Here is a 23,884-nt window from a genome sequence, read left to right as displayed (position 1 = left end):
CTGCAGCACACTCAGGGCAAAATCAGAAACAGAGTTGGTATCTCCTGACTCCCAATCTTTTGCTCTGCCTGCAGAGGCTTCAGCCATAAAATTACATAGGAGTGTTTTGAAAGAGAGGCAATGCCCTGCCCCTGGAGAGGAACCCAAGAGGGGGCTCAGAAAAGAGGAAATCAAAACACAGTTTCCCATGCAAGGAGTGTAACCTAAACGGCAGTAAGGTTCTGTCAGTCAGATCAGTTTGGTTTAATGCATTTAAAGTAGCTGCCTAAAGTCTTCATACTGGTGCACAGTTTACCAGACAATGAACTATACTTTTCTGGGAACTAGTAGATATGGTATTTTCCTGTTCTCAAAAACTGGATATTTCACAATACCATGTTATTCATGTGTGATGCAAGTATACCCAAACTCCGTGCTTATGATATCCTGTCATTGAGAATGGAAATGAAAATCCTACATGGTCAAACTATTCAAAATGCAAGAGGTAGTACTCGCATATTAAATCATTTTTATATTAGTCACACATGATTACATGGAATTTTGGTGGTGTTAGAAGAAGTAGGAGGAGACTTTCTAACCATACCATACACATGTATTTGGCTTTTTAAAATAACTGGAATTAAAAACAATTCCTTAATAATTGCAACATGTTTCATAGCAGCTGAGCTAGCACTGCTGGGAAAGTTTAACTTTCCTGATTTTATTGTTTCTGTGCAAATTAAATTCTCAGCATTAACTCTATTATACTAACATTGGTAAGCATCTTTTTCATAAAAAAAAGGGAAAAAAAGGGAGAGAGGAAACAGTGCTGGCAGACGATGGCTGTTCTTGAAGGCAAAATACACACAAAATAAATTGGCCAAGGTAAGGACTGCAGATCAGCAGGGGAAAGCATGCTTCTGGTGATAATCGAGTGTATTTGTTTAATAACAATACTTGCCACTACTACAATAATGGCCCAAAGTTTTGAAGTGCTCATTTCCTCCTTGTACTGTTTGCCACTTTAGAAGGCGTGGATATGACTGAGAACATAGACGATAAGAGCAATCACAGAGATTAAAGGAGACTTTCGCAGTTGGGGAACACAGCTGTGGTTGAGTGGGACCAGTAGATGGGCATGATACCATGAGAAGGGTACGAGCAACTTTGGCAGGGCTCTGGTGGAGGAACAGGAGGCAGAGGCTCACCAACTCACTTATCAGGACAAATTGTAGACTATTCCAGAGTTCCTTGCATGGAAGAAGGCAAAAGTGACCTTTTCAGTCAGATAGCGAGGTGGTTTGCCATTGGCTTGCCAGAAGACTTGAAAAGGGCGCTCTGGAGGTTCAGGTTTGAAATGAGGCCTTTGGCCTACATAGAGACTTCTGGAGCGCGTCCAGTGAAGCAGTACCCTGGCACAGCTATAAAGCCCGCTTCTGATTTTCAAACCTCTAAGCTCCTGCGTAACCAAACACTACACCAGCCACTGATCTGGATATTAAACACGAAGTACCCCACTTCCCTTCGTTCTGAAGCAGTCCTTCCTACCTAGGGGGCTGGGAAAGGGGAACCTGACGCACAGGGAAGCTTTGGAGAGAACTGAAGTGCACGACTTTTCCTATGTGCTCAAGCACTTGCACTCCTTGAAGAACTCGGTATTGCTACTTGCCTGCCTCCAGCTTTCTCTAGAGGAGACCTGAAGGCACCCAGTGACGGGCCCTGGCACCCACCTCCCGGCACACCACCAGCCCCGTCGAGGCCAGGGTGCGCTCCCCGCACCGCGCAGACCCTCGACCGCGACCCCTCCTCCTGCCCCCTCCCCTCAGCATCCCGCTCCTCGGCGCGGGATCCCCGCGCAACGCCCGCCGACACGTGACCCACCCGGTCTCCTCGCGCACAAATCCCCCCCCCCTTCCGTTCCCTTCCCTTTCCCTGCGGGGGGCCGGAGCCCCGCGGTCACGTGGCCGCGGAGTGATGTCACGCCTCCCACCACCACCCCCCCCAACCCGCCCTATCCGCGCCGAGCGGCCGAGTGTCCCGGGGCGCGCGGCGGCGCCGTTCCGCCTTCGGCTCGGCTCGGCTCGGCTCGGCTCGGCTGCCGGCGGCGGGGACGGTGGTAGCGGGACGCGGTTCCCCACATGAGGTGAGCGCGGCTCGGCGTGAGGCACCGGTGGTGGCGGAGAGAGGTTGCGTACACACACACGCACACGCACACGCACACGCACACGGTGGCGGGCGCTGTGAATAGGGGCTTTGTGTGCGGCGACCACCTGCCCCCGCCTCCGCCGCCGACCGCGGGGGGCTGCAACCGCCGGAGTCTGAGGGGAGACACCCTCTGTGGGGCGCAACAGGAGGAAACTTCTGCCTTCGCTTCCCCAGAGCCCTGTCTCGCCGGCGTGGGGAGCGCAGCCTGTGCGTGGCTCTTGGTTTGTATTCACTTTGTTTATTGTTCTGCGGGGTCGCTTTCCCTCCCCGCGGGGGTGACAGCTGCCTGCGGCGGTGAGCAGTAGCACCTCGGTGCCCTTCGGCGGCTCGCCGGGAGCCCCTTCAGCCCCGAGCGGAGCCGCGGGGTCAGTGGGGGCTCGCCCCGTCCCTGACAGCGCGGGTCCGGCTGCGCCCCGGCGCCCTAGCGCCGCCGCGTCAGTCCCGCTGCCGGTGCCTGTCCCCGGGGAGATCCTCGTGTTTCCTCGCTCCGCTAAGAAAGGTGTTCCCGATTGTCCCGGTGCTGCGGTGGGGCGATTTGTCTCCGCGTTTCTAGTGTGAGCCCGAGGGGGGCGGCCTGGCTGCGGGTCTGCGCCTTCCCCTGGCAGCGGGGGCTTGAAACACCAAGATTTTCTTTAGCTGTTAAAAGTAATGGAATAGTCTGCTGTCGCGTCAGTTTAACCAGGAACCTGAGCTTCTAACTTCCAACAGAACACGCTGAAGACTTTGCTTTCTCTCGCACGGCGCTTGGCAGCACAAGCCTTCTGCTGTTGCCACTTGTGACATTCTTAAGTTTCTCCCTGGTGAAAAGACTCGTTAAATATTGCTGTAACATCACTGCAGGATCTTAACAAATTTTCCTGTTTGTTTCTATAGTGAGTGTGAGCATGCTTATTACAGAGCTGATGTAAACCACTTGCAAATCTGGTGCCACTTTGGTGGAAGGTGCAGTTTCTCTTTTCCTCCTTGTTTTCTTTCTTTCATTTGTCCCAGTGGGCAGCAGGTTAGTGTGTGTTACTAAAAAAAAATAATCAAATATCAAAAGAATACCCATACCTTATTTTGGAAAGGCCTTCTGATGTCCTAGATTAAGTAGGAGTAAATGAATTAAGTAAATGTCTGTGAGTGACCTGCTTGGCTTTTGTCTCGGGACACTCATGAAAAGCTGTCAATGAGATTCTATTTACTAATAGAAGAATTGCATAACAGCCATATGAACCAGAGTGAAAAAGCATTTGAGTAGAGCAAGGCTTTATAGGAGCTTAGGGTTCTCTTGAGTTGAAGCCAAGCTCAGTGCCAAGAAGTCGCTCTGCAGTAGCAGATATCCATCCTTCCAGTCTCTAAAAATACTGGCCCTCTTCCCTCTTCCAAGAGTGCATCTGCTAGCAAAGCATAAAATGCTACCTCCTCCCCTCTCCCCCCCGAATGGAGAGATGGATAACATCAAGTGGAGAAGAGACTAGGCAGGAGGCTGCTCATCTCATGAAGCTATGTAAGCATTTCACAAGAGGGTTTGCTCACTTGCCTCATCTCTTTATTTTTTTTTTTCCTCCTTTTGTATGTTCCTTACTATGTTACTTTTCCCTCCTCTCCCTCATAAGCAGTTTGTGCCTCTTTTGGGGAAGAAGCAGTGCCTGGAGAAACATGAAAGCCAACTTATTGGGCGATATGTTGACAATTTCTAAATCCTACTGCAATAATACCCTAATCACATTCCTCTTGAGAGCTGATTGTGGGCTAGTTCTTTTTGCCTAGGGATAATGCTTGAGGTAACTACAGAGCAAAACCAAAAAACTAGAACAAATCCAGTTAGAGCTTTAGTGGCTTGCTTAATGGCAATCCCGAATGTGGGAACATATCCGTCCATAACATCTTTTGGGGTTATAGATTCGAGAAACTGTCTCTCCTGCTGCATACATACTTCCTGCATGTCTGAGAAGCCTGTTCTCCTGCCTTGTTGCTTGGAATTGCTGTCTAGGTCCCTGTGAACGCACACAAGCGATAGCTCTGCATTTGAGGTACCCTGGGGCTTGTTTTCAGAGTTGTCAGTCCTTGCTGCTCCTTACATTTTGAGGGTCATCTAATAATACACTCTTAGGGTATAGAGGAAGTAGTGCAAGTACCTGTAATTTAGGTAAATAGATTAGAGCTCATCGCTGTTAAACTGCCAGAGACAAATGTGAGTCTGGTGAAGCGTGGAAGTAACTGAAGATCTCACTGGTACTTAGGACTAGCTACTGGTCCAGGTACTTGCCCAGGACTGCTGGAGCAGGAGTACACAACAGTGAAAGAAAGCATCCTTCCATTGTGTGGAGATCCAGAATAGGATGGCCAGTAGTGCCTGAAAGTAATGGTGTTAGTTGGTGTGCTGAACTTTAGACCACCTCTGGAGGAGAGAATCTCCAGCCTAATGGTTGGTGCATTTGCCTTGGAAGTGTTAGTTCTTGACTCAAGTCCTTCCTCTGCACGAAGATCTTGCATTTTAGCTGAATGCTGTAGTAACACGTGTATTTTCTAAAGCTGCCATAGTCTCCCTTTGGTTTTGTGCCTGGAAGCCATTGCTGTTATTCAGAATACTGTAAAAGGATGCATGGGTTTTCTCACCTAAATCTGTAGGAGGGGATGAGTAAAGTGGAGAGCCAAGTTTGTTCAGTTATTACAATAGAAAAAGAATTTCTACACTGGTCTGTCTATGACTCTGTAACTTCAGTAGCAGAGGATATTCCCCTAATTTCCTCATAACTGCTAAGAGACGGGGAGCTATTGTTGATTACTGCAGACGTCTGGACTCCCAAAGGCACTGGGGCACCCTGAGATGTCTGTGGGGACTTTGACACTTGAGTGCTTTCTGAAGATTTTGTTTACAAGGTTCTGAGACATCGGCATAACTCTGAGGGAGATCTAGAGATTCATAGGTCTCAGTGGCTGGGAGAAGTCTTGTAAACACCGAGTCTTCTCCAATATTTGTATGGTGCCTAAGGCTGCTGATATTGAAAGTAAGTTTCAACAACCTGAATAAAATCAGATTAAAAACTTGATTATCTTCAAGATCTAGGTGTTGATCTTGCTGATATTCTGCTAGTATTTATAGCATTGATAGTCTTCCAGGATAGAAAATACCTGAATTCCTGTTACATTTTTTTGATATGTGGAAACAAACCCAACTTTTTCCATTTTTGGGTAATGGTTAAGAAGGCATTGCATTTCATCAGCTAAAATACTTTCCCTACCCGAGAATTTGGAAGCTGAATAGGGGAGCTATCAGCACCATCTCTGAAGGCATTTCTAGACTACAGGAGTTTTCAGCAGGACACCCTTCCAAGACCTTTTAAAAAATATAAGTTTATGAGAGTGGGGCTTGCCAAGAGTCCTAGGTAAATTATATTGATGTTCCCATCTTCCTAACTCCTGCCCTAATAGATGACTTAGTTCTGCCTTCGGCTATTTCAGAACATTAATCAAGAAAGTCATGGATATGTCTTGTCATAGATTTAATGTTGCATCCATCCAGATTGTCATGTTTGCTGATTCTGAAGAGCATCTAGTTGAATGGTTGACACAGAACATTAGGAAGGGGGTAAGTATAAGCAAGTACTAGCTGTTGTTAGCCATGTTTCTTATTAAACAACTAGTTTCACAAGTGCAGCTCTGCACTGTTTTTCTCTCTTTCTAGTTGTAGCTGGATACTTCAATTCCAATCTATCCCTGCTGGACTAAGGATTGAACATTGGAAAGTCTTCAGAACTGCAGTGTATCTTATGTGTGATCAAACCAGAGAATATGGTCTCAAAATTGAGTTGCACACAACGGGGGGCCTTTTTGTTTTAGACATGGGAAAACTGAAAGCAGAGAAAGACAGCAGTATGTCCCACTTCATGCAGCAAGTCTTGTCTCTTGTTTTCCGCTCTTCAGTAAGCTGGATATGTGTTGACAGACACTTCCAGACAAAAGAACTGGAGTAAGAACAGAGTAAAGTTGTATGCAATGAATGAATTACAAATTTGCCTGGACTTTCCTTGAGCTATAATTTTACCTGGAGTGCTGTCTGCTATGCTAAGTAAACAATTCAGGGCAATGTCACATTTTGATTTTTCTTTTATCTTCTGTAATTTACTGCGTTGAAGGCCTTGTTGATGCAGGCTTTCTTCTAGCTGTCTAGAACTGAAAACACTGTTGAAGAAACTGCACATACCCCCACCTTGACAGTCTTGCCTGGGTTTTATGGACTGTACAACCTCCACAGGGGCTGGTCCTACTTCAGCTGAATCCATCAAAAATGGAGTTTAATGTTTGCAAATTCTGAATGTCAAATAGAAGAGTAGAGAGTTGATGCAAAGTACTCTGGGGGGTGGAGTGATAGCTGTGGATTGGTGATGTAATATCCATGGAGCTCTAATTTTTGCGCTCAAAATGCTTACATTTGTACAGGTCAGCACATCCTTGCCAGTGATTTGTGAACAGATTGAGGGATTGTACTAAATTACCCAAGGCCCTTGCTATCTCTAATGTCTGATTCTGTTTAGAGTTGGATTAACTGTATATAAATCACTCCCACTGTTGGGAAGCACTTGGGCTTCTCAGTGCATTTTTCAGTGTTTTTATTAGTAAGTAATAGTACAGTAACCAAGCCAAGAATTACTTGTCTTTATAGGTGACATTAAGTTTAAAAAAGTTACGTTCCATTTGACTTTTCCTATGATAGGAGGATGGGTTACTCAAGACGGAAAAACTGAGCTATGCTGATAAAAGAGTGGGGAAATGTTCCCATTGCTTTTGGTCACATCATCCATGCTTTTCTTCTTTGGCCTGAGAAATAGAGAAGAATATGCTCAGCTGGATGGAAATGAGAAGGTAGTCAGAGATGAAGTGCTGGGTGGATCTTTTTTAGGACAGCATGGGCTTGCTGCATTTATGTGCAAGAAACTGAAGAGGCTGGGCAATGGCTAATGCCTCCAGGTGGTCCTGTGGCTTCGGCAGTGCTGAGACGAAGCTCAGGTTTGGGCATGTTCTTGGTATTGTAGATCAGGGGAGCTCAGGCATGTGAAGTGTTTGAGAAGCTGGGTTCTAAAGGTGGGCAGTAGAAGAGGTACTAGTGGTGTGCATACCTCTGCCTGCTCTGCAGTACTGGCTGCCACAGAGGCTTGTGCTTCTGGGTCAGAGCAGAGCTTGTGATTTAGAAAGTGATCATCCAGAGAATAAACGGTCTTGTTGTGCTTTGGGAGGAGATGCTTCCTTTGTGAGTGTAGGTGTATTCACACAAAGGAGATGTAAGAGTATGGTGGCAATGATATTCTTCCAGACCCTTTTTATTTTCTTGTTTTCATTTTATTCCCTTCCCCTCCCTTGCCACGCCTTCTTTTTATTTTGCCATATCTTGCATGCAGTCTCTAGTACCTTTCTGTAACCTCACAAGGTTAAAAACATTTTCTGAAGTATTTTTGGGAGGGGAAGGGAGCTTAGTTGACAGCAGGAATTGTGCCTGGCTGCAGAAAGGCAAGAGATGTAAGATTTTTAATTGAATTCAGTGCTTACCAGTAAAGGATCACTGTCACTGGCATGAACAGGGTACACAGTGTACGGTTATACTGTAAACCTGTAGTTTTACATTGTAAAATTAAGGCTGTTTCACTGTTGCATTGCTGGATCTTTGGCCATTCAAGGAGTTGATTGTACTCTGTTTGAAAAGCCTTGCTTGCTCTGACTTTAATGCAATTTAATGAAAGGAATAAATGTGTCAGTATTGTTGTTCACTAATAAAAAACAGTTTATTGTTGTTTATCTCATTATAAATCAGTGGGGAAGATTATCCTAATCTGTTTCCTACATTTAAACCTAAAGATTACATTGTGTATTAAAACAGTTTCAGTGAAATTACTGAGGCCAAAGGTTACCACCACTTCAACGTCTGTTGTTTAACTACAGGTTGGTTTACCACCAATCTAAAGATGTTTTCTGTGGCATGTATTGCTGAAAGCCATGTATTAATATTAAGCTGAAGGAAGATGAGATAGAGAACTAGATACTTAATTTTGGAGTTAATGGTTAAAAGTATGTGATCAACATTAGCTGTTGAGAATCGCTGGAGTTAAACACTTCTTTACTGCTAACTTGCTGTGGCTACAGAATGACAGTGCTTAGTATTTATTATCACGTTTATTCTGAAAGCAGAGAAATGCCGCTATTAGAGATTGCTTCTTGTTAATACCTGTGATTCATTGCAAAAATACTGTTTTGAAGTGACTTGGTGCTCCCTAGTGAATTTCTAGTAGTCATTTCCTATCTTGTAAAACAGGAGTGTATTAATGGTGTTTCCTTTATCCCCCCTCTGGCAAATGAACACTTGTCATAAAGCCCTGCTGAATCAGGATACTGACCTCTTTTTGCATCAATTCCAATAATTATACCCTTTGAGAGGTGATTTCCTCCCTTAAACAGTGCCAAGAAAATGCAGCCCTCGCCACTTCATGGGTTTTTATCTCTACAGCTGAAGAATTATGGGCATTATGGTGCACACGCTGTAACCTTAATGTTCATGTTTAACTATCTCTTATGGAAAAAAATACAGATGTGACACACACTGAGCTTGGGAGTGCTGTTTTTGTGTGCTTGTGCATGCTTTTTTAATTATGCTGAGGACTTGAGTTTCACATTCAATGTTTAAAATGCACTTACGCAAGAGATGAAGTATCCTGTGGGAAAATAAATTGGCTTCTAATAGAAACACAGCTCACCTCCCTTCTTCCTTCCTCAAAAGGGGCAAAAGTAGCATGTTAGGAGAGCTTGCAAAGCTTGTTAATTACACTCTATTACAGGTTCCTCATAGATGAGAGTCCAGCTTCACAGCCATTCTGTGCATACACCTATAAGTTGTCATTTCTCCCATAGCCCTATAGTTGAGCACTTTATCTTCCATGGGAGCTATAACAAATCTTTTGTTCATGAGAGCCAAAAATGCTGAGGGGGTGGGAAGGGGAAAGACAGCCTGTAGCAGACAATTCTTTGGCAATCTGCATGTGAGGAAAGATTTGTTTTTGGTTCCCCATGCACACGGTTTCTTTATGTTTTATTAACTGGTGTAATTAAACTGTTTATAAATTTTTTTTTCCCTTTCTCCTTTTTTTTTTTTTTTTTTTTTCTGGCATGGTACATAAAGGAGGCCAGATGAGTGTAATAGTATTTGTCTTGTCTGTACCCTGGCATTTCTGGTCTTTGCAAAGCTTATCATCCTTGTTGTTGGTAGAGAATGATTTAGGAGAATACTGGGTTTTGCTGAGGTTCAGGCTCCTTTCCAGTGCAGGTTATAAGAGCTGTTGTGCAATTTAAACACTTTCTCCAAAGTTTGAGTAGGTGTAGCAGAAATAAAGTGATATGCTTCTCTCAGAGCAACCTAAAATAATGCATTTGTTTTGATTGTTCAAAACTTGTCCTTTTAATTTTTGTTCCCATTTTACAAATACTCCATTCAACCCAGGAAAAAGCACAGAAATTGTCACTTAAGCCAAAGAGTGAAAAAGCTTTTGCAATTTCTTTTTCCTTTTCCTTTTGCATGCTAAAGAATTAAGCAAAATGCTACAAGTCCATTCTTCTTGAGATGAAAAGCAGACCTTTGAATGAAACCCCTCGTTCATACACCTGAAAGCAGTCAGGCATCTGATATGACTTCAGAATGACTGCATAATTAGATTTAGAGTCATTTAATTAGACATAATGGTATTTTAACAGCCTACAGAATTACCCCATCCAGATTACACACTGGAGGTGCATGCTCTGTGGGAAATGTATTTGTGTGTATACAGTGTATGGGATTTTTGGAAGAAATGTACTTATGTTTGTCTTAAATGGCTGTCAGATAAATATGGGGTTGAACTAAATGACATGTTTACTTAGCACTAATTGCTGCTCCTGAATGCTACTTAGCATTGTACTTTGTCGAAGCATTCATATATATTCTACTAAGAGTACTGCGTAGTTGCATTTTAAAATTCATAGTAGAGTGACCATGTAGAGCATAGCAATGTGCCTCATAGTAACAATGTGCCTTTGTTTTATGAGAAAACTGAATCTCACTTTACTTATCAAGCTGTTTCTAGGGAGTGATGTGAAACATCAGTGACCCTGCATAACCTATTTGAATTTATGTTCCAGTCCTCATTTCAGTTATTTATTTATCTGGCTAGACTTGTAATTTTTTTTTTTTCCTCCTTTTTTTTCTAGAGTGGAGGGAGGAAGTTTATACAGCTGAACATCCTCTACTTTAAACTGTTCCTTCAGAAGGAATTTGTACAGCAGCTAAAACTTGCAAATGAGAGTGACTGGCTATTCCAGTGACCATACTCCAAAAGTAGAAATTTTAACATTGTTGTATAGATGCTTTTGCCCAATCCAGATGTATGTTGCCCTCCCATAAAGTTTTTCTGCTGTGCTCTAGCAAAAAGCACATTGCCATGCTACTTTAACATGCTGTTCACCATTACTTTTGTCTTGAATAGGTGATACGTGTTATATTGAAGCCAGTAACAAACTCTGGCTAGGCACTGTGTCCCTCTTCCCGTGTGAGAGTTTGCAGCTTGTCTGTAACGTTAGTTGTATATGTTTGTGCAACTGCTGCTTTTCTTCACTTGAAAAGGAAGAAGGTGGAACATGCCAAATTAAAAGAAGCTATGACTCCCAAGAATACACATAGAGTTTCCTACGTGGAAAAGTATAAAACAGTTCTTCCACTGAAAACCTCTGTTCTTGCTCAGATGGTTCTATCTGCTATGTTGCATTGAACTGTCCCATATGTGTCATGCATGATTTAAGTATAATTTTGAATTTTGTTAATGGTTAGACTTGTACATACAATAGTGATGGTATTTCTGCTACCCAGCGCAACCCACAGTTGTAGGACAGCAAAGTTTTAATTAATGACTTTGCATACTTCTGCTTTTCCCACTTTACAAAATAGCTGCCCTGATGATAATGTTAAAATAGGCAGTGGGCAGAGAAAGCTGCTTCATGTGTGAACATGTCAGTGATCTAATTATGTTGAGAGGTAGCTAGTATAGCATGGTACACACTTGAGTTTTTGGTAAAGATTTGCTCTGTTCTGTGATCTGACTTAGGCTTGCTTTTAAGTTTGGAGAAACAGAAAGTTTCCCTTAGCTGTTAATCTTTTTTAGAGCTTGAGGACTAAATCGGCAAAGGGTGATATAGGTATGCAAATTCAATTCAGACTTGGCTGCCAGTGAACTGAATGGTATCAAGTTGGAATCTTATTTTTCTTTCTTTTTTTGTTTAGATATTGAAGAAGGATAAAAAGCTGCTCAAAGTTTTGGAAAGTTGAATGTGATCAGCATGAAGAGCTTAAAAGCAAAGTTCAGGAAGAGTGACGTAAGTATTTCTGCTCAGCTTTACTGCTGGTTTCCATGCTGGAAACAAATTCTTCACTCCCACCTTGATAAGGTTGTAGATTAATGAATTACAGAGAAGAAACTTTTCCAAGCACAAAGACAACAGTATGGAGTAGCTGTTTCTATTCAGAGAGCCATTATCGGCTATGCAAACTAGTAGTATTTCACTACCTTGCTCTCTATAACTGAATTATGCACGTGTATGGGGTCTGCAAATCTTCTGTTAGATTGTGCTAGTGCCCAGATTTAAACTTTGTTCCAGGCATAGGGTTAAGCTTAATATGGACTTTATTGCCTAATTATATATCTGTTTGAGCATAATACCATTCTTATCGGTGTGGTGCTTAGGCACTTAGTGAAATGTCTCCTCAGCCTGTGGCAGGGTTTCTTTGTCAGCAAGAATACAGGAACCAGCTGTGCAATTAGGGCAGCTGTGGCTTATCAATTCTAGTGCAACAGGAGAGGTGGATATGAGAACAGGAGAAGTGGATGTGAAGCTTGAGGAGTGAGGACATAAATATGGAGGTCCTACAGGAGACCCTTCAGAACTGCATTTAGAGAGACCTTACATTGCACATCAGATATTGCCTCTTGCTATAGTAGTATCAGTGGAGACCCAAGCTTCACCTTGTATAGTAAGTATACTTCCCTTGGAGTAGCAGAGCTGCTGTAGTCCCATCCTGTTCTTATCTTTCTTTTCCTACCATTACCCATTCCAGCTTTTTGTCATGCACTCATGTCTAATGCTTATTTGATAACGCAGTGAGCAATCAGTGAAAATAGGTGACTTTGGTTAACTAGCTTTCCAGATTTTGTGTGGGGTTTGTAATGAGTCTCCATGATCTGTGTGAAAAGTTTAGTGTTTCCCTCCTTCATCCTAAATTTGTGTGCTGCTTTGAAAAGAAGAGATGTATTGTTTGTTATGGCCAGATTCACATAGGATCCTAGAGTGTTTGGTGAAGATGCTTTAGGTTTGAAAATGGAGCTCATTCAAATGTTTTGACATTCAGGAATAAAATTACACTTCATAGTACAGGCTGTGCTTTCATGTACAGATGGTCTCATGGCACACCATTAGAGTGGGGTCTTCAGCTGGCTTGTGATGTACTTCAGTAGCTGTGAAGAAGGTAGAGATGCTGTTGAGGTGTAATCTGCAGATATTCTGGTTACTGCTTAGAAACGTCTTCTGAGCTACAGGTTAGCATTTGGTGCAGCTGCTGTATTCACTTCCTAGCAGCAGCACTCATTCAGTTTAGCAAGAGCCCTTTCTAAAAAGATTACTTCTATAAATGAGCTAAATATGTCAACCAACCTTCGGGAGCAGTGGGAGATGCTTTTAACTACTTAAGCCGTGTTTGGCTTTTGTTAGTCATCAGACTGAATCACCCATCAGCACAGTCTCTTGTGCCACTTCACAATAAATGAAAAATAATGTCACAAGCCTCTGATGTCTCATTTAACTGAATATGCAGTTTGGTTTAGAACTGCTAGAATTTTGTGGTCTAACATTGTTGCTCCTGTTGCAATGAGTAGCAGCAATTGCTATTTTGGGTTCACCTACACCAGTAAAACTTTTTATAGGCATCTGCTTGAGTAATGAGAACGGTCCCTTGGCTAATACGTGAACACACTTGATGTTATGGAAGTTAGGTGTGCCTGTGTGTTAGGATGACTTCATTCACGCTTTTATGGTAGTTGGCTGGGCTGCTACTCTAGAGCAAAGGCTAAGTGACATGTGTGATGCAACTAGATCTTGCTGTAGCTAGTCCACCCACTGTTATAAATTGCACTGGTTCTCTTACTCCTTACCTACTTATCCTTGATAACTCATGCCTCTCCCCAAAACCAAGTGGAGTCTGAAAGTAATTGCTGTTTTGATACTACTGCTAACTACTGCTGTCTACTGGCTGGAGACAAAGTCGACCACAAAGGATTTTTCAGATACCTAAAATTTAGATATGCAGCATTAAGAGCACAGCAGTCTAAATCCGTGACAGTCTGGTTTCCTCAGTTTTGAAGCCAAACCTTAAGGGCATAATTCAAAACAGCCATCAGGAACTGTTCCATACTTTGTGCAAGATAAGCAAGGAAAATTATCCTTCAGTTTTCAGAAGCTGCCTTTAGCTATAGTTCATGAGGAGGAGGAAGAGGGGGTGGTTTTAATTGGAATTAGTTGTATTTGTATCTAAATTTATAAGGCTTTTGGACTGGGGATAAGTGTAAAGTCAGCAGGGATGGAGGGCCTCTTTTTCTCATCCCACCTCAATTGTGTTTTATACAACTGAAAGTGTCTTGGGGAAAGGAACAGCACCTTTCTCGTCAAGCTCATTGGTAACATAAAGAAATAGGAAGAAGTGAGGAGTAGGAATAAGTCTTCAAGGTGTGCATGAGGAAAAGGATTTACACTAACACTTCTCCAGCAGTAAGGCTTTTAACATAAAAACTATATGCCGGAATGTAGGAAACTTCATTGTTATATTAAAGCTCTCTAGGCTGTTCTGGAGTGGATGAATTGAAAGTGTGCACAACTGCTGTTATTCATGAGTATGTCTCTATGTCCTTGCTGTAGGGCTTTGCTTTGGTGCTGTAGCTACACCGGTCTTGCAGCTTGCAAAAGGGATATCCCTGCTGCCTCTTCTTTCATCTCTGCCTTTCTGGTTTGGTGGGTATCTGACCCTGAAGTAAGCCAATTTAGGAACATAAAGTGATGGAAACTTAACTGTGTGGGGTGAGTTTTAGCTGGTTAACTCTCTGCGCTGTCTCACTGTAGAGTCAGCCTTGAGAGGAATGTTGAGAGGAGCAGCAGCTGTTGTTTGGCTAAAGTGCATTGCCAAATTGCACCTGGAGATTACTGGCCTAAAGCACAGTGGTGGGTATGCCAGCCAAGTAGCTGCAGGAAGATCCAAGTAAATAAAGCTGCTAATTGTGATATTTAGCAGAATTGATATACTCAAAAGCTGAGAGATGGGAGAGTGGCCCCTCACTTCATGCTTTTGCTGCTTAGCTCACCTGATTCTCTCTTTGTGTGTGCAGGCACCTCCACTGACATTTTCATGACACACTTGATCACTGTACTCCTTCCTGGGAGTGACTGTTGCCATGTGAACATGTGTATTTGAGTGGAGGAATGAGATTTATCACTCGTCACAAATGGGTATTGTCAAAGCGTGATGTGTAGTTACAGGAGGATGCTTGTGGAATAGAAATCTGTGGACAGGATGCCTAGGAGGGAGACTGGAAGGAAGCTAAGTAGTGGATGTGCAGACTTCAGGAATCTGTAGGCAGAGCAACAGGAGTTGCACTTAGGTCTTGACAGAACAACTAGTCCTGAGAAGCTGTATTTTCTCCACTCTTTCCTCACCTCTTGTTCCTCATTATCAAACCCAAAAACGACTGTTAGTAACATCTAAAAGCTGACAACCTAAAAGGATGGCCATTTTAATTGTTGAAAAGACTATGTTACCTGTAATGCTTGGAAAAGTTGGTGTGGTAGTATCAGGAACTCTCACTTCAGAGCTTAAATTTGTTTATAGGCTTTGTAATTTATTCACACCATAGAGAATGAATGCCTCTACTCAGTAAAACAGAAGTTTTTCACTGTTTCTGCTTGGAAAAGCAGAGTTTGAAATAATCCAATTAAAAGAAAGCCAGTGCTACTGATGTCTTACTAATAATTTGAGATGGAATTGTTTTCTAAAGTAACTAGTCAGTTTGCGGCCTGACTTCAACAATCTTAAACAAGCACATGAGGGCAGAGTGTTTTTTTGATAGTAAGCCTGTCTAAACATGTTTTGTCTGCTTCTTAAATATGTCAAGATGCTCATTAACATTTTTAGGCACCTACACACATTTAAATACCTAGCTCTTTGACACTAAGATGTAGGAAAAGAGGGAATCTGTTTAGGTAGACTTGTTTTTAACTATGTTATTAGTTGCTGTAGGAAAGGTATATTGTGTGAATGCTGTAATGGGTTGGATTGTTTTCATTCTCTGACTTACATCTGTAGGCGAAACCTGAAAATTTTTAGGACAGTTTTCTGTGAGTGTTGAAGATCAGCTGAAAAACACATCTTGCAATTTGACAGCAGACCAATTTTATTCTAACTGCTAGCTTGTTGACTGGACAATATGAAGCTTAGAATTGGTATTTGTTTCAAAATATCTTCAATGCTAAATAATTAAAATAGTGGAGTGTCTTTTGAAATTGAAAATTGACAGTGTAGTTCTTCAGAAAAAATAGCTATTGTCAGAAGCAGAGCCAAGGACTGGGATTTCCCAATGATGATTGCCAGCTCTTAACTTCTGGTATTTCTGGAAATGCCTATTTGTTATATTGTCATGTGGGAGTTGAAAAGTTTGCAGTTCTTATGAAAATGCCTGCTTCTTAGCCTGTGGTCTGGTCATTGTTCGATAATTCTCAAAGTGATGAGGCAGTTAGGTATGTTGTAGTGTAAAATCTCAGTCTTAATCTAGACACTATGCTAATTAAGGCTTGGCACTTCTTTTTAGTGATCAGCATTCTAAGTAGTAGGCTCCCATTCAACAGTTTTTAAAGTATAAAAAGCTACGTGGGGGTCTGGAATGGAAAGATTGCTGGGGTACATTCCATTGAAATTGCTGCGTTCCATGTGCTCTGGACTAAATGTGTGGGAGAACAAAACTTGGGTGGGGCAACTTCAAAAATAATAAAGCAGGATCTCCTTTAACCAGCCCTTATATTCTTTTATCCATTGAAAGCTGCAATTAACCTAAAAAGGAGTATGGGACTGTTGAAAATTCCACTATTTACTCTATGTACATGTGCTACTTTCTTTCAGGATAATTATGGAAAAAAAGAATCCAAAACAAAACAAAAAAACAGTGCATATGCAGTGTTTAGTCTGCCTAAAAAGTTAAATAGCAATGTTGTCTGACCTCTTCACCCAGTTATTTAGAAAATTAACTATTGAAACTTGCTTTTATTTAGGTGTCCTGCTTTTATTGAGTGTTGGATTAAGTCTGCTTGAAACACAGCATGATTGTAGCTTTCCCTCAGTTTACTGTGTTCTTCAGTAATAACTTTTGATTCCACTATACAATGTGTAGGTTAAGACTTGATCTCTGGAATGTTCTCAATCCAACTCTTCTTGGGAAAGGAGGATTTATCCTTCTCTTCCTCTTGAAACAACTTTTATGGCCCTCCTTCCCTCCTTCCCTCCTTCCCTCCTTCCCTCCTTCCCTCCTTCCCTCCTTCCCTCCTTCCCTCCTTCCCTCCTTCCCTCCTTCCCTCCTTCCCTCCTTCCCTCCTTCCCTCCTTCCCTCCTTCCCTCCTTCCCTCCTTCCCTCCTTCCCTCCTTCCCTCCTTCCCTCCTTCCCTCCTTCCCTCCTTCCCTCCTTCCCTCCTTCCCTCCTTCCCTCCTTCCCTCCTTCCCTCCTTCCCTCCTTCCCTCCTTCCCTCCTTCCCTCCCAGGTTCTACCTTGCACATCATTTTCTGTTCCAAAGCTATTTGGCTTCATGCCTTCAGTTTTGGACAGCACAAGGCTCTGCTTTAGTCAGCTAGCTCTCCCAGCCAAAGCTTAAATGCTTTGTGCAGAAAGAAGAAGAAACATGTTCTGAGTCTCTCCAGAAGGAAATGAGAGATCTGGTTACCTGGTATGTGGAAAAGGCCCAGGTACTCAGTGACTTTTTTTGTCTCAGTCTTCACCCACAAGAGCTCCAACCACACTGCCCAAGCTGCAGAACGAAAAGGCAGGGACTGGAATAATGAAGAACCTCCTGCTGCAGGAGAAGATCTGGTTGAAGGAATCTTAGATGGTCTTGAACCTGATCTTCTCCTACAGCAGGAGGTTCTTCATTCTCCCAGTCTCTGCCTCATGGCTCTTGCCCGCTGGTCAGTTGTCTCTGAATGGGGAAGTACATAGTGTCTGAGGCTAGATGACTTTAAGGTATTCTGGAAACAACCTGCAACATCTCCAAATGGTTGGGACAGAAAGGGAAGGAAAGAGGTTAAATGACAAGTGTGCTGTGTTGTTTGGAATTGTAGTAGATGAACCTGGGTTGGAATTGGCTTACTTTGAATAAACATAGTTATTTCCTAAAACAGGATTATAGTCTATAGCAGAGAACATCTTGGTTGTATTCCCAGCCAGTCTTTGACAGTCTACTAAAATGTCATCATCAGTAATAAATTTGTGACCTTTTTTAGTGCTAGTCCCATGTCTGTTAAGTGTGCCATATTCATCAGCAGATTGGGTTGATCATGGACAGTTGCAATCCTAATCAACCAGTCTTACAGTCTAGTTGTATAGTATATGCAACACTATTAAACACTCTGTTTGAAGTCAGAAGGTGCTTTGGGGATCACAAAATCGACTAGGTTGGAAAAGACCTTTTAGATCATCAAGTCCAACCTTTACTCCAGGACTGCCAAGTCCACCACTAAACCATGTCACTACAGGCCTCACCTACATGGTTTGTCAGGACAACCTGCAGGGCTGACCTCACTCACCCACTTGGTTTCTCTGTCCTGTGGGTAGCACATGGTGCTCATCCAGGCTCTGCTTTCCACACCTGTATTTGTCCCAGAACCACTGCCCTAAGGAAATGTCAGACAGCTGCTGCACTGCTTTCCTTTTGACTGCCACCTCCACCCATGCTTGTGCCCCAAATTAGGTGAGGAATAATATCTCCCATTATTATTAGCCCTACAGTCATATTCTTACCAACGCAGAATGACATAGGGCTAATGATTCTTCACTAAGTATAGGTTGGGGAAGTGTCTCCTTTTCCCAGGTGCTGCCTGCCCAGACCCGTCATCTTTGTCATCCCAGACTTCTTGCTTGCTCACCCTCTAGAGCTGGAGGCAAGATTGGAAGCTGTGCAAAAGGAAGCATTGATTAGTCACTGGTTGGCCACAAACACAGGTCTGCCCTGGCAGCCAGAGTGGTGCCTGGCAAGCTGAACACTTTGCATCTGTGTTCTGATCATGCAAAGATGGCAGGTTTGGCTATCCTCATGTGATCCCTCATTAAAAGGAACATATGTAAAACACTTGCAGAGATGAAGAGGAACCCTCCCATTGCAGAATTTTTTAAATGGGATTAAACCCTGTAGTGTTACAGGCAGCAGTGTACAAAATTGTAGTAGATAAGTGCAGGAGATCCACAATGTGAAGCTAGCCAGTTTGTTGACAGTTCATTACTTAATCAAATACCAAAATTAAGCAGCATGAAGTGGGGGTGGGTAGGAAGAAGAAAGGCAAATTGGCATATACAAACTAGAAAAATTTAGTATTTTTGAATATTTTAGTAACAAGAAAGGAATCTTGATTGTGTAGAAACATGTTTTTTGTGTCCCTTTAAACAGAGCACAAAAGTTCAAAGGCCTGAGTTTGGAACAGTTGGAAAAAAGCAATTGTAATTTTTTCATTTGTTTGTTTATCTTTAGTAAGATTTAAATGCAAAGTAAAATAAATTACAAATATGATAAATGAGCAGTCTGTGTGTCCTTACAGTGGTACACTATGTTCGCTCTTCCTTTTCAGCACTACTTGTGCCTAATCTGATTTTAAAAGAGTTAAAAATAAAAGTCTGTCCAGCTGTCAAAGTTCTCAGTTAAAACTCATGTAAAGGAGAGGATTTAATGAATGGTCCAGTCTTTGTGTTTGAAGGCTCTTGTCTTGTGCTTACTAAGAAAAAGAACAATTTGCTGTGAATAGGTGCCGTAGTATTATCTAAATAATGTAGCATCCATACATTTTATTTTATTCCAGATTTGAGCCTTTTCATCCTATGCTTTTATTTTGGGAACCTATGAATAATATCTGCTGAGCAGACAGCAAATGTTAAGAAGTTAATGAAGCTGAAACAGATGTATTATTTGCCTTATTCCAGCAATATTTTCTAGTCCTATTCTTCAGGTAAATGCCCAGCATTAGGAACATGTCAAGCCCTTTTCTGCTCCCTTGCTTGCCACACTTGGATCTCCTTGAAGTTCATGCTGTGTGTATTCTGAAGGTCTGTGAAGCTTAAGCGTAGAGGAAAATGAGGGTATCAGTGGCCATTCTTCCCAGGAAATACAATGTGGTGTTCAGGGAAAGCTGTCAAAGGTCAAGTTACTGAAGCACTGCGTGGAGCAGGCAGATGGAAGGAATGAGGCTGAAGAGGCCTTTCTTTATTGTAGTTGTACAAGAGAGTAGTTCTATTCATTTTGACACAGCTGTGAGGAGGTGCTTTCGGTTGGCTGATGGCAGGTTTGTGGGCCAACATGAGGTTGATGGGTGATATTCAGGCTTGACCACTTTGTGTTAGCTACAGTTATTAAGGGAGTGTTTAAAAACTGCAGGTCTGTGTAGAGAAAAACACTATGCTTGCATGAATAGAAGGCTGAAAGCTAACCAAGTTTTTTGCTAGTGAGAAAAAACTCTAATACCACAGTGTCTGTCTCACTGTTAGGACAGTTTTTATGCTATAGCTCAGTGGTACAGGTGTTTTACAAACTGCTCAAGTTTTGTTAATAGATGATCCGAGTCTAATGAACTTTTGAAGTATTAGACTTTTAAATGTATCACTTCATTGGGAATTGATGCAAGGCTAATGCCTATAAATATAGTCATTCATACTTGACTAATTTGCTTGTGTAAATAGTCAAGACCTGACTTGTAAGGCTCTTAGCAACCTGCTATAGTTGACCCTCCTTTGAGTTGGGGAGATGGACTAGCCTGTTTTCCAAACCTGACCATTCTGTGATGCTGTGTAAAGATTAATAACACATCATGTAGGAAGCTTGCAGTCATGTTGAAAGGTACAAAGTGCTCTCAATAAATTAGAGGCATCTTATTCTAGGCTCTTGGCTGTGTGAAAACCTTGAGGCTTAGCCACAGGGAAAGCTATGGTGTCCTTGCCCATACGCTAGTAGTATAGCTGCCTGGACTTGTGAGGTTATTCTGACATGTGAAAAACTATTTAATGAGCTATTTTTGCTATTTCTAGACCTAAACTATCTACAAGTAGCTGCAGCCTTAAGCTTATAAAAATACTCTTAACTTTGTGTTGGCAAAAGTCGGTGTGGTCGAATGTCTTAACTACAGCTACATGATGTCTTTGTCTCTGACTTGCAGCTTATATTCACAGGTACTATACCACAGTACTCTTCTTGTTGTATTTTTTTCTTTACATAGACTTCTTACTTTACCTTGAAGCATTTTGAGGTAAGATCCTCTATCAGTGTTCTTCTGGTGTAATGCCTAACATTAGTGCTACTTTATACTATTTGGATTTTGAGAGGTCACATAGTACAAACAACAAAACATAATCTGAAACTCGGTTTACTGCTCTACAGCTGTCTGAGGTGTCTCATTCCCCAGATATGCTACATGTGAGTATCTCAGATGAAATATACAGTTAACTGTCCAGAACATTTGCATTGACTTGATGGTGATGATAGAGGCAAAGGTGTTTTAATAACTTCGCAAGTAATGTGGTTACCAATGCATATGTATGTGTCTGACATACCTGTACCACGCTGTTCATGGCTGCATACTTCTTTTCTTTCATCTTTGATTCTTTGCTGTGTGTGGTGGAAACCTCTTAGGAATCACGTAAACTTGGGTAACCTGTCTGCTTATCCAGAAACTGAAACAGTGCTCCTTGAAGTCAGAAGAAAGACTGAAGTCTGCCTGACTGAGGTTTGAATCAAGAACCAAAACCAAAACGCTGATTCTATGGAAGCATATGGTGAAGCTCCAGTGAGGCATGGATTCCACCTGAATTTAGCATAGAAATACACGTGGCTATTGAGTGTGCTCATATTGGCAGGTATTTAGCAGTGGCTTTTTTTAGGGTCTAGAGTGTGTTGGGGTTTTGTTGTGTTTCCTCCCCCCACCCTTTATTTTAGTTTGGGGGCGTGTGATTGCTTGTGATAGGACATGATCCTGTTCAATAGGAACAGTGGCAATCCCTCAGTGGCCTTGCCCTTTTGCTGTGTATTTCGGGTGTAAAATTTACAAATGTACAGGGAAGCCTAAGTGAAATGTAGCACTTGAGATATAAGTGAATTCGGCTACCTTTTAGGAAGTGTGAGCTTGTGGAGTGTTACTCACTGCACTGCTTGTGAGTGGTTTTATTGCACACTGCAATTGCAAAAGGATTGCTGCATTTTGAAAATGCAAGAAGCTGCATCATGCACAAGAACCATTAAGGAAAGTTATATGGTAGGTCAGCAAGGAGAAGCTAGTGCACTGTCAGATTCATATCTTCACTTGCTTTGCCTTTGTTGCTTCTTGTCTATATGCACAAAATGGAAAAAGACTGTAGTAATGCAGTCAGATTTGAAACGAAAATCTGTATACGGTCGTTTTAATGGGAGATGACAGGATTTGGTTGAGGACAGTGACTTGTGAATACAGGTACAGAAACTGTAAATCTGCACTTGATTTGGAGATTGAGTCTTAAAGGCCTTTGTAATATCATAGCATGGTTTGGGTTGGAAAAGACCTGCAAAGGTCTTCATGTCCAGCCCCCCTGCAGTGAGCAGGGCTGTTACAAGGCCTACCCAGAGTCTTCTCTTCTCCAGGCTGAACATCTCCAGATGTCTCAGCCTGTCTTCATAGGAAAGGTGTTCTGATCATCTTCATGACCTCCTCTGGAACCGCTCCAACAGGTTCATGTCCTCATGTTGGGGGGCCCAGGGCTGGACACAGGACTGCAGGTGGGGCTTTGTGAGAGCAGAATAGAGGAGCAGAATCACTTCCCCAGACCTGCTGGTCACGCCGCTGTTGATGCAGCCCAGGATACAATTGGCCTTCAGGACTTCAAGTGCCCATTGCCAATTCATGTCCATCTTTTCATCCACCAACAACCCCAAGTCAGTCTCCATAGGGCTGCTCTCAGTCCCTTCATCTCCCAGGCTGTATTGATACCAGGGATTCCCTTGACCAAGGAGGTTCACATGTGCCCCCTTCCTGAGCTTGTGCAGGTCCCTCTGGATGGCATCCCATCTCTCAGGCATGCCAACTGCACCACTCAGCTTGGTGTCACCTGCAAATTTGCTGAGGGTGCACTGAATCCCACTCTCTGTTTCATTGATGAAGATGTTACAGTACTGTACACACCCTTTGGGGACACTACTTCCACTGATCTCCATCTGGACATTGAGCTATTGACCACAAGTCTTTAAGTGTGACCTTCCAGCCAATTCCTTATTCACCAAATAGTCCACCAAATCCATCTCTCTCCAGTTCAGAGACATAATGTTGTGGGGAGCCATGTGTTGACCATGTTACTTCTATGTGTTTATTGGGGAGGAAGCTGGACACTTTAATTCTGGCTGTGGCCAAGGGAACCTGAACAATGTTTCATGTGCTTAGGCTTTATGTAGTTGCTCGAGAGAGACTGCAAGCTCCACCTGCCTTGGAGTGTCTTAACTGCATTTGCTGGTATGATAATAGCATACTTACAGGTGGGATTTTGTGGATGCCTTTTTGCCCACCCACTTATGTTCCTGTCTTCTCTTAGTACAGACATCTGTTGCTGTATTTGTCTCACAGCTGTCTCCCATCATCTCTGTTAAGGTGTGATAAGTACAACAGTGGGTGTGCATCCTCACACTTAATTTAGGATAGGTGTTGCAAACAGTGTGTGAGGCGCTGTATGGCAAGAAGCTGCCCTAGGCTTTGTGTTGGGCAGCAGGTTTTTGTTTGTTTTTTTTTTTTCCAGGAGTGAATACCACTTCTTAATGCATATGTTGCTTGCTTGTAAACTTGAAGTTGCACAGAGTGTTTGGGTTTTGTTATTTGTAGTGTAGGTTCCTTGTTTGCAAGCCAGGTCTCGCTTTAGCTGGATTGCTCTACTGGTTATTAGCATGTTGTGCTCTCAAGAGGAAGGTCGTGTTATCCATGTGTTTGTGCAGACCATCAGCTGAGGTTAATGTCGCAGCAAAAAATTCCTGAAAATTTCCTGTTGCGGTGCACTGCAGTTATCTCCATTTACTCCAATGATGGTAAGATGCAGATGAAGGCTAGATTTTTTTTTATGTTTATGAGTAATGTTGCTTTCCTTAGAGGATCATTTGAGGGAGAAAGTAATTTTTTATTATATATTGCTTGCTAAACTCTGATATAGTGAATGGGACATAGCAGTGTGTGGAGAAATGGCTACAGATAGGTTTCTTCAGGCCTCTCTATCAGTTTTGGTTATATTGACTAGGACTTTTGGATAGTGTATGGTGCTTTTTTTTCTCATTTTTAAATGTGGATGCTTGCTCAGTCATTACACATTAGGTGGTAAACACCATTCTTTATTATTTTTTTCTTTTAACTTAGGCTAGATGGGGG

General features: G+C 42.4%; 1 protein-coding gene across 2 annotated transcripts in view; it reads left to right on the top strand.

Moving 5' to 3' along the window:
- The first annotated feature begins 1,990 nt into the window (after window positions 1–1,990).
- Window positions 1,991–23,884, top strand: part of RAI14 (retinoic acid induced 14) — an 87,387-nt gene continuing 65,493 nt past the window's right edge. For both annotated transcript variants that reach the window (XM_057431128.1, XM_057431126.1), the window contains exons 1-2: window positions 1,991–2,122; window positions 11,462–11,553. In XM_057431128.1, coding sequence (XP_057287111.1) covers window positions 11,518–11,553 — 36 coding nt within the window. In that variant the 5' untranslated portion in view covers window positions 1,991–2,122; window positions 11,462–11,517. The remainder of the gene's footprint in view (window positions 2,123–11,461; window positions 11,554–23,884) is intronic.

This window comes from Pezoporus wallicus, unplaced genomic scaffold, assembly GCF_028554395.1.
Source record: "Pezoporus wallicus isolate ANWC-B61680 ecotype Strahan unplaced genomic scaffold, APGP_CSIRO_Pwel_v1 contig_8692, whole genome shotgun sequence".
In the NCBI taxonomy this organism is placed as follows: Eukaryota; Metazoa; Chordata; class Aves; order Psittaciformes; family Psittacidae; genus Pezoporus; species Pezoporus wallicus.
The sequence above is the reverse complement of the archived record's forward strand: the minus strand, read 5'-3'. Positions and strand labels throughout refer to the sequence as shown.